General features: G+C 46.4%; 1 protein-coding gene across 1 annotated transcript in view; it reads right to left on the bottom strand.

Moving 5' to 3' along the window:
* Positions 1-16,342, bottom strand: part of agrn (agrin) — a 232,876-nt gene that overhangs the window by 58,318 nt on the left and 158,216 nt on the right. Inside the window, 3 exon segments of the mRNA XM_054608599.1 lie at positions 60-260; positions 672-869; positions 7,211-7,432. Coding sequence (XP_054464574.1) covers positions 60-260; positions 672-869; positions 7,211-7,432 — 621 coding nt within the window.

Below are 16,342 nucleotides of genomic sequence, written 5' to 3'. Positions count from 1 at the left end.
ACCATTTCAATGGCCGATTGGTTCACATAATCACACCGTTTTCAAAGTCCATTTCCTACCTTCATCGCAGCTGCCGGGCTTCGCCACATCGACTCTCCTCTTCTGCATGCAGGAGGACGTGCGGAGTTCACACTCGTTGTTGTAGGTGGTGCCGTCGCTCCCGCACACCGGGGAGAAGGTCTCGCCCGAGCACTGCGGGCACTCGCACTTATTCTGGATGCAGCGGGCCCCCCAGGCACAAACAGTGCTGCCACATGTTTCTGAAAAACAGAGAGCAATGGGTCAATGCAACAAAAAAAAAGAGGGGAAAAATAGTTTTGATGTTTTTCCTTCACTCTAGACCTTCTCTAAATGAGGTTTCTCTGGTCCCTTCCTATTTGACATGCATGCCACTTCCTCTTGTAATAAATCCCTCACTTAAAACTGACACATACCCGCTCCCTTAGTAATCCTCCATCTGTCAAAGTTTGTTAGAATATGAACTGCATGCCTGCGGCTGTACGAGGTCCCTGCCGGGCTCTACTTTAATTTTTTTGATTTAATTTGGAGAAAAGATGCTGTGTTTTTACCTATGAATGCCTGAATGTGTAACATCTGATCAACCCAGCATCCTCGAGTACGCCAGTAATCCTGGTATGGACACACACTGAATGAATGCATGCATTACTTACTGCACTCGCCCTGGCTGACCACTCGGAGGTCCATCTGTTGTTTGCAGGCCCGAACGTGCAGCTCACACTCGCTGTTGTAGGTGCTGCCGTCGCTGCCACACACGGGCTGGTGGGAGTCCACACACTCCGATGCGCACACACACTGCCCGCTCTGGGCATCGCAGATTGCCCCGAAAGAGCAGTTGGCACAAGAATCATCTAGATGGAGATAAGAGAGAAGGACGAAGGCTCAGTGTGTGTGCTGCAGGGATTTATTTTTGTGGCAAGTTGGCTTTAATAAATACCCTGAATTTGGAAAATATTGAATCCCTTTTTATGCTTTTAAGATTTGGTGTGTGGTAGATTTAAAATGGAACAAATTTGTTGTAAGTCATTAATCTGCAATCACACTGCAGTGCATTTCATATTGATCATACTTACTTTTTGATGATCCTTCAAATGGATGTTAAAGTTGCAAAGAAACCAGTTTTTACACACCCTTCACTCTGCATTGTTAATAGTTTGACTGTACATATTCACAGAAAAGTGCATTGCTATAGGCACAACATTAATTTTTATGCACTTTTGTAGTTAATATCAAAGCAATGTCAATCAAGATGATTTTACTGAGGCATAATTATAGTGCTAATGAGCTAATTACAGATGCAGGAATCATATATTTTCTTACAAATTTCCTGTGTATTAACATTCATAGTGTGAACAACAGCCATTAAACAATTAATTGGTAAAAATGAGTTGTTGTCTTTCCTTGTTGTGTGTGGCTGACAGCTGGTGTAGTGCTTAATGAGGCAGTGCTGGAGCACAGATACAAGAAGTGCAAAGATGCAAAGTTTCGAATCGGTTTTATGAACTTTTGGAGTCCACCAGAGGGAGACTCAATTGATTTGACATACTTTCAGAAAAGGCACACACCTGTCTATCAGAAGGTGTCACGGTTCACATGCATGCAATGCGCTAAAAAACAATCCATGAAATTCTCCACACAGATAGAATTCTAGCGAGGAACAGATCTGAGAAGGCGGATAAAAAAAAAAATGATTGATGAAAGTTCCCAGAAACCCAGTGAGCTCCGTCACTGTAGACATTTAGAACCACCCAAAACTACACTTTTTTTCTCGAAGACTGAATAACTGGACACAAAGAGCTTCGGAAATGTGGAGCAAAAATTGTAGAGCCCGCCAGAAGGACAAGCTTCTCTGCGGCTCTCCATCAGTCAGGACGTTACGGGAAAGCAGACTCAAGGCTTAAGCGACTCCTGAGGAAAAAGCAACACGACAGCCTGGCTGGAGTTTGCCAATGGACACTTAAAGGACTCTGAAAGCATAAAGGAAACCATTCTCCGGGCTGATGAGAAAAGAATTGAACTCTTTGGCCTGGATGCCGAGTGCCATGAGGCTGTATATCTACTGACAGCCAGATACTGCACTTGCCATCCCTGTGGGGATGCTCCTGAGAACTTGAGGTACAAACCTTTTTTATGGTTGTATTTATCACTCAGTTAGTTTTTAGCATATCTGCTTATACACATGCTATTTCCCCGGCACACTTCAAAACTGAATCAGTCAGATGATATCTGTATTTTCTTTTCCGAAAGACAGCGTTGAGATATCCAAAAGGCTTAGAGAGCTTTGGAGACTTCCCTTATTAGTCGGAGGATTCACTTGGATCATCTCTTGAGAAATTGCCTGCTTCTGGAGGCAAAGTCTTGAAGAAACAGCAAGGCGGGATCAGACATGTCCAGGGTATCATACGGGGGGGCGGAAACAAATGAGGAGGCGAACGAGAGGCCTCGTACACAGGCAGGGCGAGCGGTAGATGTGCTCTCCCTCTGACACCAATTACACCTGGAGGATTGCATTAGCGCGGCTCGCTATCACATTCAATTAGAGGCAGGCTAATAACCGCTGCTGATTGAGCGCTAATTGAGAGAGGCGAGGCTGGCCGCTGGAACCTATCCACATTATTAATCTGTTTATTGCTCTTTAAGAGTCTTCGGGTTTCCCTCATCTCTCCATTCGCTGCTGGCGTCCACTCCATTCATGGGTTGACAAGCCTAGTTTGTCAACTGGATTTGGGCCAAACACAGTATATTGCCTGTATGAGCGATATATTGTATATTAGTACAATGACAAATTTCCAAATACATAAAGATGACGTGAACGGAGCATTCAGGAACAATCTGTTAAACCGACAATTCCTCTGAGCAGAGAAGCCCAGTACAAGATAGAATGGTTTTCTGAATTTGGTGTTGGGGAACTGTGCTGGCCTTGCCCGGTGCCATCCAGCACTTTTAGGATTAATTGGAACACCGAATGCAAAACAGGCCTCAGCACCAGCGGCAGGCCTCACTAATGCTCTTGTTTGCTAATCCCTGCAGCCAGGTTCCACAAGCTAGAGGCTGTTATTGCTGCATGTTAATGCCCATGGCTGTGGAGGTGTAAAACATTTACATATGAGTGTAATGGGTTTTTTTTCTTTTTAGCTTTGTACTGTCAGACTAATAATCTATTACTCAGACTAAATAATCATTTGTTGTCAGAGATCAGATGTTGCTCTCCAGTTGGTTTGCAGTGGAGGTTTTGGCACAAAAACATGAAGAGGCTTTATAACAGCGAGGGCTTTCTGCGCCGAAAATAAATAAACATAAAATATAAAAATGGAGGTTGCTGTGTTCGCGGCTCCTCTCTGGTTGCAGCAGCTATAAATCAGGACGTGGAGGTGTCGAGTGTTGTCCTTTATCAGGCCTCGTGTCCTGATAGCAGCCTCGCTTCTTTATCTGCTGCTGCCCCTCGCACCTGGCTCTCCACGCTGCCTGACACTCCAGACAACACGCATCGCAAAACAGACAGAAAAATAGAGCTTTGGTTCAAAGCCGGGGAGCAAGGGGGAGAACTGCCGCCATTACTGAGTAATGTTAAGATGTCCACTCTCTGTCATCTCCAAGTCTGTCACCACTAATTATGAGTTTTTAGTGAAAAATAGTCTTATTTCTTTTTCTTTATGCAGACAACTTCACAACCATGAAATATCCAGACTTCAAGCTCAAAGGTCTGGCAGGCTAGGCATTACGACATCAGCCCATTAGAACCTGGGATCTCTCATCTCATTTAAATTTACTTTCATGTCTGCCAATGCAAGAACAGCTCCAGCCTGGAAAATACACAGATAACCGTGTCCAAGATCAAAGTAAGATATCTTAAGATCTTCTCATGCCAGGTCTAATAAAATCTAATACCAACTGTGTCCAAAGCACAAGATTCGGTCCCATTGCAGCTTAAAGTCGTTTGCAACACTCGGGCAAACTTTTAGTCACAGTTGGCTCCATGATCAGGGGAGTTGGGACAACAGTCATCCATTGATTCACTTCCATATTTCAAACCAAACATTAACATTTTGCTGAAGACCTGCTAGAATTTAGTTGAAGTTCACTGCCGATGTTTGTTCTTGCACTGTGACAGCTTCTCTTGCTGTGTTTTGGTGGCAGTGTTTGTGTTTTTAGACGTGAGAGTGAGAAATAGGGGCAGGATGGTATAAAAAGTGGCCTTGAAAGCATGGAGGATTGAGTCATTGAGGAGAAAAAACCCCCCCAAAAAAACAAAGACTCTCCAGCTTTGCAGCGTTTTGTCGATATCCTCACTGGGGAAAAACAACCTGAATAGCGTCTGAGGGGGTCTGGGACTGAGTGTTACCTCCGGATTAAGCAGAAAGAAGTAGGCCGGTTTGTGTTTTGAAGGCTTGTGAACATGCCTGGGTGATAACAACTCCCCCGTCGATGCCTGCCTGGCCGGTACACTATTAACACCGCCACCTCGCTCGCTCTGCTCCTCCTCGTCGTATTTACCTCCTTCCCTCCCTGCGTTTATTACTTCCCCCTTCCCTCTCCGCCTCTCTCCGACCACTCCCATGCTGCTGGCGTGACCTATATTTCTTACTCAACTGTGTATATCATTTCAAACACCTGTGGGAGAGAAATATAAGGGGGGGGGATTTGTATCCTTTTCACGAATGATTCCAGGGTCTCTGCTCTCGTCCGTTTGGGTCGAGCCGTATAAAATGCCCTTTTTTTCCACGGCGACTGATATCCAGCTGGGGGGTCTATTAACCAAGAGCACCTCTCCCGGCCCGCCTTACAAGGTCGCCCGCCACTCAAATGTAGGAGGAGGGAAAAATCTCAGAATAATAACAAATGTCAGTCATAACGCTATCGGGTTGCACCTGAGCCATATAGATAACCGCTGTTTCTCCAGCCCACGGGGAAGGAAATTAAATTATGGCTGGGCCCATGAGAGGCTGTAGTAAGCCTCACACACGGACAAACACACACACACACACACACACACACACACACTCACCCACACACACTCACCCACACACAGTAAAGCAAACATGCCCAGTTATTTTCTATCTTGGCACTTCTCACCTCTTAAACTACCTATGCCCTCAACTGCCACAACGTTAAGTGCATTTGGATGGAAATAACAAATAAAGCTGGTCAACAAAAACCAAAAAAAAGAAAATGTTGAGGGCTATTTTTAAAATCACACCATATAAATGCCTACTCAAGAATGAAGATGAAAATGTTGCAAATAAAAAAGTGAAATTTAACACAATAAATCACACATATAATGCCAATTGTCAGCACGGTAACAGGGTAAACAAACAAAACATAAAATGAATCTGTTCTTATGCGTTTCTGAATTATAAGTATTTGGGTTAAACAACAACAACCTGGCTATGGCAGACATTTCTCACCACTTTCTCATGCCCACGCCTTCAACTTTTAATTCCGATGCTTCCTACAGCACCTGAAGGCAGCATATGTCTCCTCCTCTCTCTCCCTTTCTGCTCCATAAACATGTATAGTATATTACTGGGGGGAATAGGCTGTGATAATTAGGTGAGATAATAGCTTAAGTCAGTCAGTTGTTATGGTGCTGAACGAGGCCCAGTAAAGCTGTGCAAACAGCCCAGAAATAACCCACATTATCATCGCCATCATTCCTCGGCCCGCTCGCGCCTGGCAAGCCAATGCCTCAGCGTTTTTATGGCACCATTGCGCTGACGCAGGCCTGTTTCCTCTGGGAGCCAAGAACCATCCATAGTGCTGGATTACAGACAGGGCCCTCCGCTCAGCCAGCTCTGCCCCCTCGCTTTTTAAAATAAAGACTATTCATTACCGCCGAGGGGCCCGGGGCCGACAGACCCGCCGTCTACCTGCAGTGCGGGCGCACCAAATTGAGTCAGCCTCGCTTGCCCACCGACCAAACGCTGCTCCCGCTCCATTTCCTGTTGGCATACATCCTCACGCTGGATTTCAATTTAGAGGAGGCTGGAAGTGGGAGGGGAAGATGACTGACGCAACACGAGGGCAGGCAGGGAGGCAGCGTCGGACGGCTCCAACAACTAACCATGTCGACTTCTCAGTGAAGAAAGAAACCAACCGCTCATTTAACAAAACAACAAACTCGACCCAGAAACTGCACGTTTTAGGACAAAACGGAACTGTGTGAGACTAATTTGGTTGTATTGATCGTTCAGCTAACTGCTCAGCTCATCCACAAATACAGCACCGCAGAGGCCGACTCGTTTCCACTGTTATGGTCTTCAAAATGTGCAGAGAAGAAAATCCATCGTGGTAAAACAGAGTGAGGGAAGTAACTGACGGGCCAAGGGGGTAATAACCGCTGTGCTCTTTGGTCCAGTGTGTCGAGTCTAGTTATTTCTATTTGTATAGCCCAATAACACAAATCACAGATTTGCCTCCGGGGGCTTTACCATCTGTACAGCGTACATCACCCTCCGTCCTTATTTCGCTCGATTGAGGAAAAACTCCCCAAACAAACCCCTTTAACGGGATGTATAAGCGAATGGCTTGTTGGTAGGCAGGGAAGAACACTCAATCACCAATTAGAGTCCATGGGAGAATTGGCCTTCAAAGATGGCATTAAGCCATCAGGAATATTCACTAAGTGGGTTTACCAAGCTGTAAAAAATCTGTCCGTGTGGCTGTCTGCCAGCGTCGTGGATCTGAGGATATTTTTCACCACTTGAAGCTCTGCTGTCGCTGGTTCACTAATGACTAGCTGATGCTCGGACTCAGCAAGACAAAAGCCAAGTGACTCATGTAGCCAATTATAGACAAGTACGCTCCGCATTCTCTTTCATCCGGAGTAAAGTGCGTCCTCATTTAAAGGTCAAAACAGGCAAATTGGACTCTTGGTGTTGGTACGGAAGGGCTGAGGTAGAGTAATGGACGAGGGATGAGAAAAGATCTATTAAGTATTGTTTTGACTTTGTTAGAAATGAATGGGAAGCCCCGGGGGGGTCACCATGAATATAATTCCATATGTGTTAATTGTTAATGTCTGTGGATTAAAATGGTGCCTCTGGGCATCGTAGCACTATTAATTAATTTGAGCGTAATTAGATTCCACGAGGAGAGATCTTTCCCTACCTGTGAGCTATAATTCACACGTTTCATACTGATTAGATGACTGCGCAGTGAATCGCTGTGCGGTGTGATGTGTGCTGCTACTCACCACATGGTCCTTTGTGCTGGATTTGAATGTCCCTCTGCAGGGCACAACCCATCGATCGCATCTCGCAGGGGCTGCCGTAGCTGTGGCCGTCGGATCCGCACACCTGGTCGGACGTCTGCGGGCAGGCCTCGGGGCACTCGCACACCGGCTCGTTGTTCCTGACCACGCACACCGCCCCGTGCTCGCACACCTTATCCAGGCAGGGGCTCGGTATGCTGAGATCTGAAGGTCGACCACCCAAGAGATAGAGAGTAAAAGTTAGAGACGGAAGAGGGAAGAGGGGAGGGGGCGTTGATACTGAACTTGGTGGATATAAAGCGGGAGGAATATAAAGTAGAGGTTGGAGAGAGGTCTGGGGCCGGAGAGGGCAAAGGTGACAGGGAGGTAAGTTAGAGCGTAGCTTCAAGGGGAACAGCAAGGTTTCGTGTTAGAAAAGGTGATGTGATGTGGTATGCAATACAGCCCTACTCCTGTGACACCTCTGCTTCCTCAGCTTCCTATGTCATTTCCTCGCCTTTGTGAGCTATCCTGATGTATCCTGAATCTTTGAAGAGTCCGCTGAATCCGGTGGCGGATAAAGGCATGGCCTCGTAGCACAATAGAGATGAAACAGACCACGAACAATGGTTACGCAGCCTTTTTTTTCTTCCATTTTTATTTTTTTCATATTTTCAGGGGAGTAAACGCCTGGATTAATTGACGTTCCCGATGTGCCCCTTCAAAGGCTGCCATTTGCATCTCAGTGAGAGTGCCACCGCTTCAGCCGGAGTCGGTTGTACTGACATGGAAGAGTGAGGAAAAGAAGAGAGTGTGACAGAGAGAGAGAGAGAGAGAGAGAAAATGCAGAGAATGGAGTAAAGAAACAGGCGAAGACAAGAAAGAGGCCTCTGCTTAATAATTCACAAAAGGCAAGCTCCTGGGCAGAGGCAGATATGAAATGTGAACATCACAGAGGTGCCTGCTTCAGTCTCTCCCTCTCACGCACCAGCGCCAGCAGGACTCCATTAAAACGAGCACTGGATTTTGCACCTATGATTCTCGGTAGTGGCAGATGGGTGTAGAATGGGCTGATATAACCTGACTTGATCAGAAAAAAAAGAGGAAACCGAAGGAGAGAAAAAAAAATGAACAATCCTTTGATCGCAGCCCCCGCCCCCCCCATCCTGACTCAATCAATTCCTTACAGCTTTATGTGTTAATGAAAATATTCCGTGGCCTTGCGTGGACTGAGACAGGGTGTCAATGTGTGTCGGCGCTGACGGGCTTGTCTTGATGGTTAGAAAATGTGATGCTTTAGGTAGGAGGAGTATGTATACGCTCCGCTATCGAGAGTAAACAAGAGATGCTGGCCGGGCTCTGTGGGGATTTTCATTTGGGAGGCGTCACGCATGAGGGGCGGATCAGTCGGCTAAATGTGGCGCGTCTGCAGATTAGTGGGAAAAGCAGACGCAGGCATCAAATCGTTTCTGATGAGAAGCCCTCAAAGAGGTGCGTTACAAACCCAAAGACATGCAAAACTTCTTCCTTCTCTCATCTACCTTTGCATATGTTAGGGGCTTTTTTGTCAGATGAGTGTGTGTGTGTGTGGGGGGGGGTGTGCTGTCATGGAAACCGCCCCTTGTAACGACGCCACCCACGGCTCTATCATTACTGTGACCATTATGGGATTAGAAGGCATCACAGGGGGGAGACTTGTCTTGCCTGGGGCCCCCCCCCCCCATGATTCATTCACCAGCTCCGGATGGTTGGGCGGTGCCCTTAAGGCTAACGGTAAATAATCAGCTGATAACACAGACGGAGGCAATTAGCTTGTTTCACTGTGATGGAGGCGGTGGGAGGGGTATGTGCGATAAGGATCAAAGTCACCTGAACATCTTGAGATCAAATTCATTCCAAATGATGTCAGGAACCGAGGTGTAGCTACTAGAAATAGCAGACTAATGTTTTTCTTACTAAGTTACGGCTGTAATTGAACAAATCTTTCTGGATCTCGAGCAAGGACACTTTGGAAAGTGAATGTTTCAGATTATAAAGAGGGAAACTGCTATTGATTTTCTGTGTTTTGATGCCAAGCAGCTGTTTCAAAAGAGTTTGGAGGTGCTGCATAAATATGTAAGCTGTTCGATGCTGCTTAATTTGGTGCGGCTTCAAAAAACAATTGAATCCCAGTGATCTCTTTTCAACTCCTGGCGCGTGTTACAGTGGTAAGCTTGTGATCCGAGCTTAACTGTACAACCTTGGCCCCCATAAAAGTTCACCAGCACACTTTCCCAAGGACAAGCTCCTGAAACACGACTGCTGCCGCCGATAACGCCTTAGTCCCCCATTCTCTTTGTTTCGCACATAAAAAAAGATGAAAGAACATTCCCCTCCAAAACTAATTTTTTATCATCCTCTACCTCTGGGGGGTAAAGTTTCTGCCTGATTTATTAACTGGAGAGGGTGTAGGGGAGGAAAAAACAAAAAGCCCAAGACAAAACTCCCCAAGTGTGAAAATCTTATGACACAGTTAAAAGCTATCTTTCCCTCCCCCACTCTCTCCCCCCCACCTCTCTCTCTCTCCCTCTCTTGGATGCAGGCAGGAGCTTTGAAATGGCAGCCTGTCTTAGGCTTAGGCTTGTGGGATGGTGTTCACAAGCCCTGTTCCAGCTCTTTTTTCTCCACCTGGTCGTCTCCCAGACGTTTTAAATACATCTTCTTCATGCATGTATCAGTGATTCTGTCAGGCAGGGTCCAGAAAAAAGAAAAGAAAAGGAAGTCGCATGGTTTAAACCAAGCCTTTTCTACTGGAAAATTAGCTTGACAGTTGAATGGGAACATCTGTGGTTCCAAACACATCGCAGCGCAGTAGCCAAGACGTTGTTTTAGTGGCTGAGCAGGTGCAGTGAGTGGTCTGCTGTGGCAGTCGGGGAAAGTCAGGACAGACAGTGAGAAAAATAATACAAAAAAAAACATGAATAATTCTTTCTAATCAAGGATTCTGCTCTGCCAGTTCGCACTCAGCTATGTTCCCGTAGCATGGCTCCGTTGGAGACTTTAACATTCTGGCTGTCACCTCAGTCTGCATCCTCTCCTGCCATCCGCCTTGTAGTTTTCTTCTATTTTAATTAGTGTGGTATTTTAATAGCACGGCCCCGCTTCAGGGCTGGAAAGGGGATTACTTCAGGTGAGGCCAAGCTGTGTCAACTCGGCCCGGCCGGCCGCGTCGGAAATAAAACATTTAAAGGACGCGTTCCATCTGATGTCCTGATATTTGGTTGCCTGTCCGCATGAAGTATCATTACTGCCCACTTTGGGGTGTTATCTGACTGGTAAAGTGGCGGAGGACGCAGTGTAACTCCTAAAGCTTTAACAACCCCTCGTTAGGTCGCCTTGGCGGCACAGCGAGCTCCGGCGTGCACGCTGGCTGGGATTGTGTTGCTGCTGCAGCGAGCAGGCGTACGCCGCCAACCCCCCGGTAACATGTCGGTGAATAAGCCGGGAGATTATTTTGGCGAGAGCTTCCCTCCCATCTCCGCTCGGCTCATACATATGTTAATTGGACTTTTCCCCCCCTCGGGGTCCGTGTGCAATTCCAAATGGCTGCCTGTATTATGCCGGGCAGTGAATCAGTGTAATCCAGGTGATGCTGGCAGTAGCCAACTGGCAGCGAGATATCACCGTCGACTACGAGCCGCTACAACACAGGACTCCAATGGGGAACGGCCGAATCCGCGGCAAGCCCCGCCCTCTGTGTTTCTTCACCTGCGGAGCTTTGATCCGACTCCCTTTGCCCTCGCTCGCATTAAAAACATTTATGTATGATATTAGTCGAGGGAAAAGGAGGTGCAGAGAGAAAGGCTATATTAGCATACAGCAAAAAGGCATACCCGCGGGCTGTGTCTGTCTACCACTGAACAACTTATCACAGGCAGGGGGGGAGGGATCCAGGCCTCTTTGTGCATGTACAACCAAGAACGTGCTGCTCTTCAAAATGGAGACAAGCAAAAAAAGCGGGGAAAGAAGAGCGGGGAAAGAAGAAAGGCACGTCAGTATCCCTGATGTTGTGACACGCGTCTATCAGAGGTGAGATGATGTCTAAACATCGTCTTTGTCAGACTGATGCACGGCGAAGAAAACACGAGTACAAATGTAACGACGTTTATTGCATCTCCAAATCAAGTCAGGAGCCGCATCGCGGGGGCTCGGAAGAACAGGAAATGAAATGAGAAATGTAGAAATGAGAGAACGGTGTGGTTGATCGCAACCCGACGGCGTGCGGAAAAAACCACAACGCCTCGAGAAACTTCTGGCACCCTGTTGACCCACATTTCCCTGTGATTTCTGCCAGCGGGCCGCATTAAGTGGACCGGCGGTCCCCGGCTGCTGTCAATCTGGCTCCCACGGCAATTCCTCTAATTAACTTGATTAGGAAAAAAACAGCACTGGTGATCTCAGGCTGACTTACACACTCCAGCCCCGCGACTGTGTGCAAGTCCAATCACTGCGGCCGGCGGAGATGCTAATCAAATAAACATGCAAATGATAGAATATTCGGCACAGAGTCTTGACACCTAAGGTGAATGAATTTCCTCTCCTGCTTTGCAGAGCGCTTTGTCAATGACAATGTGTCTGCTCGCTGAGTGATTTCGTGCTAACCTCCGGAGGCGACAGACAACACATTTCAAGCAAAGTCGCTCGCACTTCTGAGTGAGTTTTCTCTACGCTTGCATTCATGCAGACAGACACACACACACACACACACACACACACATACACTCACACACACATGGTTGTGAAAATGACAAAAGAGCTGTGGGTAAAGAATTTCTGGCCGCAAAACTAGCTCTTTCATTTGTTCACTCCTACTTTGCCTCTCACACTGTGTGTGTGTGTGTGTGTTTCAGCGGTTTTACAGACTTTTCCTCGTAACTACTATTTGGGAAATTCTCCACTACCCGCTGTACCAATGCCAGACGTGAGGCCAGAACATCAGCAGGCTCCAGGGAGTTGTGGTGAGCCACCTCACACTCCCGCTTTCAAAGCACTGCTGAATAAGTACTAAATATAGACTTAAAGGGACTGCGGGAAGAAAACCATCTGGGCAGGAAATAAGAAAAGATACTGAGGCCAAGATAAAGCTGTAATTAAACGTTTTTATTATTATAAATGTAATCTCTAACATTTAACAAATAAATATTTTTAAAAGGCATATTTTAAAATGATTATATTATACTTGTTGGTCCTAAGTGGGAGTTTATGTGAATAAAACTGCTTTATTTTGTAGCTTAAGCGTACTAGTAACACTGTCCATTAACACACACAAGCACACACACACACACACACACACACACACACACACACACACACACACACACACACACACACACACACATGAACACACACACCCAGTGATTGAACCATGTCCTTTCAACAGAGCATTACTCACACTGCAGCTCCAAATATCTTCATAAAGCTGCAGGCAGCACATCTAGGGGCCGAGCAGAAGCACATTAAGCGGAGTACATTACACACAGGTACAATGAGGAGTTGAGGACCCTCTGAGCAATTTCTGATCATTATTGGTGAAAGCACTACAGAGATGTGGTCCACTTTCGGGGGTGTCTTTCCTGCCAAATTCGCCAGCATGTCACAGCTTAACAGTATAAAGTATCAAAATTCTGTCTCCGAGCCTTTACAAAGGCATCCAGAAGATGTTTCCTTTTGCGCATGGTGAGGATAACCTATAAATTCATCTTTGGGAAACATTTTACGTGTTAAAACTTGAGTTGGTCTGATGGCGGCACCAAAAAAATGTATTTAACAGTGGTAGGGGAAACAAAAAAGCAAACAATAAAGAATGAAAGCCTTTGAAAGCATCAGGGTGCCAATGTCCCTCCATTGTCTGCCCCTCTAAATATATATCTGCAACAATATGGACGCTGCATGCACACTTCCATGTCTAGTTTGTGCTGTCATCCTGCTGTGCTGACATCATATGGGATATCTTTTTTTTTCTTTTTAACCAGACTCTGCATGAAAGCAGGTTGAAATGACGTTTTAATCAATATAACTGTTATATAACACTGTTTATAACAGCGGATAACTGCTTCTCTGGTGATGACAAACATCTTTCTCTTTATCCAAGTGTCACATGGCTCCCACATTCTACGTCAGAATCCAAGGCTGCAGGCCAATTCACCCTATTTTCCCGACATCTAACTCTGAGTCACTTCCAGCGAATCCTTCACAGGCATCGCGTGTTCTCGGAAAAGTCTTGAAGATTTGTGACTCGGCCACGGCTGTAAGTTAATCAGCCGAGTGCCCACGTGACGTCTCTCAATCCCTAAATTGATGAGCTTTAGATATCAATCAAATTGTTTTCTGTGGGAGGACAGCAGTCAGGGCGTTATATAGACGCGTGCGGCTCGTCGCATGACCATTCTTTGGGAGAGGGGGGTTTGACATTAGGGCGCTGTCACCCACATGAAAAGAGATTTACGACGGCGGCAGAACTGAAGAATTTCATCCGTTTGACAGCTGGCAGGGGTGATCGATCAACCCTGCCCCGACGCACCGCTCAGCCAATGAAACGGGGGATGGAGATCGTTATTTATCAAATAATGATAATTTATCAAACTCTTCCTTTTTTTTCCCTCAGATGTGTGGAACTTTGTCTGAAGCCTCCAAACCGTGTGCGAGGTGCACCACGGGCACGCAGCGGTCACTGTGCTGGGCGTCCTTTGGCGCCGCCAGTCACCGTCTGACAAGCACAATGGAGCACAATGGAAGTGTGTGTCCCACACTGCATACAGTGTGTGACTGCGTGATCAGACTGGGCTATTGATCGACCCCGACAAGGCAGTCTATTCAGGAGACAGGGAGACACACTTTGCATGCATCCACTGGGTGTGTTATGTGTATCCTACGTCTTTTGGGCAGTTAGAGGGAATATGTAACTCAGTTCTAATAGGAAACATGGGAAAGAGAAGGAAAGCAGACAGAAAGAAAGAAAGAAAGTTCTAACATGTGCAATGACACACACACACACACACAATGACACACACACACACACACACACACACACACACACACACACACACACACACACACACACACACACACACACATCCCTTTGCATGCATATCATCTGTCTGACTAAACCAAACAGTCTCTGTGGGCACCTACGCTTGCCTCTTTTGATGTTTAATTAAAACTGGATGGAGGGGGTGGGGTTGGCGTTCTGTTTTGAAAAAATATGCAAATGTCAATAAAACTGCATTAAAGAAACATACGACCAGTCACCGACGGCTGCGATGCACAAGGGGAGAAAGAGAGGGAGGAAGGATGAGGAGCGAGAGAAAAAAGTGAAATAACTAAACGAACAAGGGAGCGAGGGAGGGAGGGAGGGAGGGAGGGGGGGGGGTTTGGTGGGGGGTAGCGCTGAGGCACCACTTGCCAGAAATAATGAAACAGAGCAAAACACATAAGAGCTCTCGCACTGCCATTTTTTCCAGTGCTTAATTTATTCACAGCACAGACGGACAAATAATGCTAATGAGTGCTGGAGCGTCCTGATGCTGACAACTGGAGATAACTTTGGTATTCAGCTACACCCGGACGCCCGGGGGATGGACGGATCGCTCTGGTTTTTATCGGCCTCTGTCACAACAACAGTGGGGGGGGAAATGTGGACGCCGACTCCGGACCGAATAGCACAACGTGTCTGCTGCTCGGATTCGTTGACGGAGGTGTTGTGACACCGAGCAGCACGAGCGCTTTGCTCCAGATTCATCACGCTTGCTGGGTTCAACGGGGTTACGGGTGGAAGAAACACTTAGAATTCAGCAGGAGATTCACATGAGATGGAGTATTCTTTACAAATGATACATTTGACAGGAAAAATTGGAATATCTGTTCAAGCACATGCAGCTCACAGATGGATACTCATCAATAGTCGTTTCTAATTTGGATTCAAATGCAGTTTGATGGGTGCCCCGATTGGCTAAACGCAAAGGCTGATCTCTTATTTAATCTTGTATCTCTCTGTATTCTTCTTGTAGCACTAAAAAACTATTTACTATGCATTTAGGTAGCATGCTTCTTAGTTTCACCACAAAGAACTCCTGGATTACATTCAATGACAATATTTAAACTATGACTAGTTTTACTTCTAATTCTCATCTAGTTTACAGGTTGCATGCAATGGACACTAATTTGACTACAACCACATGGTTCACCTAAATGTTAAAGCTCTTTCTAAACTTAATCTAAGTATTCCAAAGGATTCGCCTGAGTGCGGTCCAACTCTGACCCTTTTAATGCTCAGAAAAAGGTTTAAAAAAAAAAACGGAGCTTTGTGCTCATTCATCTAGCAGTTGCAAGCTTTTATGAGTTGATGGAGAGAGGGAGTGTTTGGGTGGCAGCGAGGTTAGAGCCGCATGCAGAAAGAAAGGAGTCAGAGGTGAGCAGTGGTTAGGCAGGTAGGTAGGAACAGGAGGAGCTGTTTTCTTTTTTTAGTGAGACGGGAAATAAAGCACAGAGAGCAGGGAGAGAGGAAGACTTCTCCAACCTCACGGGTCACTTCTTTTGCAGGGTGGTAAACAGAAGGAGAGGACATTTAATGACACAAGGAGACAAAAGGAGTGAGAGGGGAGAAAAAAGACAGCAGTACAAGACCCCTCCTGTTAGGTCCCTTTCGGAGCGAGAGGGAAGGGCTTCACCCATCACCATCCACCTGATGAGGTCGCCCACCGGGTGACCCCACTTTTCCACCTGCCGGCAGCAGACCGCCAGGAAGACGACCACACGGACAAAGACAGACAGACAGACTGATTGACGCACTGAAACAAGAAAGAATAGCTTTTTTTTTTTTTTTTAATATACAAGAAAAGAGCAACACACAGGAGACAAAAGACAGAGGAGAGGGGGGAAAAAACAAACACCACCACGGAAGACGGAGAGCGGATGAAGGTGGAGTTTAATTGTGTTTTGTGTTGTTTGAGATGGAGGGATGAGGCGTGAAAGGGATGAGGAGATGGATGGGAGGTGAACTGGGTGGAGGAGTGAAGGCACGTTTTTCTTTATAAGGAGGGGGCACACATGAATTCCTGTCGGTTTGAGTTACACCACCCCTAACCCCACCCCCACCCC

This window comes from Anoplopoma fimbria, chromosome 12 (genome assembly GCF_027596085.1).
Source record: "Anoplopoma fimbria isolate UVic2021 breed Golden Eagle Sablefish chromosome 12, Afim_UVic_2022, whole genome shotgun sequence".
NCBI lineage: Eukaryota > Metazoa > Chordata > Actinopteri > Perciformes > Anoplopomatidae > Anoplopoma > Anoplopoma fimbria.
Note: the sequence above shows the minus strand (reverse complement) of the source record. Positions and strands in the feature narration are given on the sequence as shown.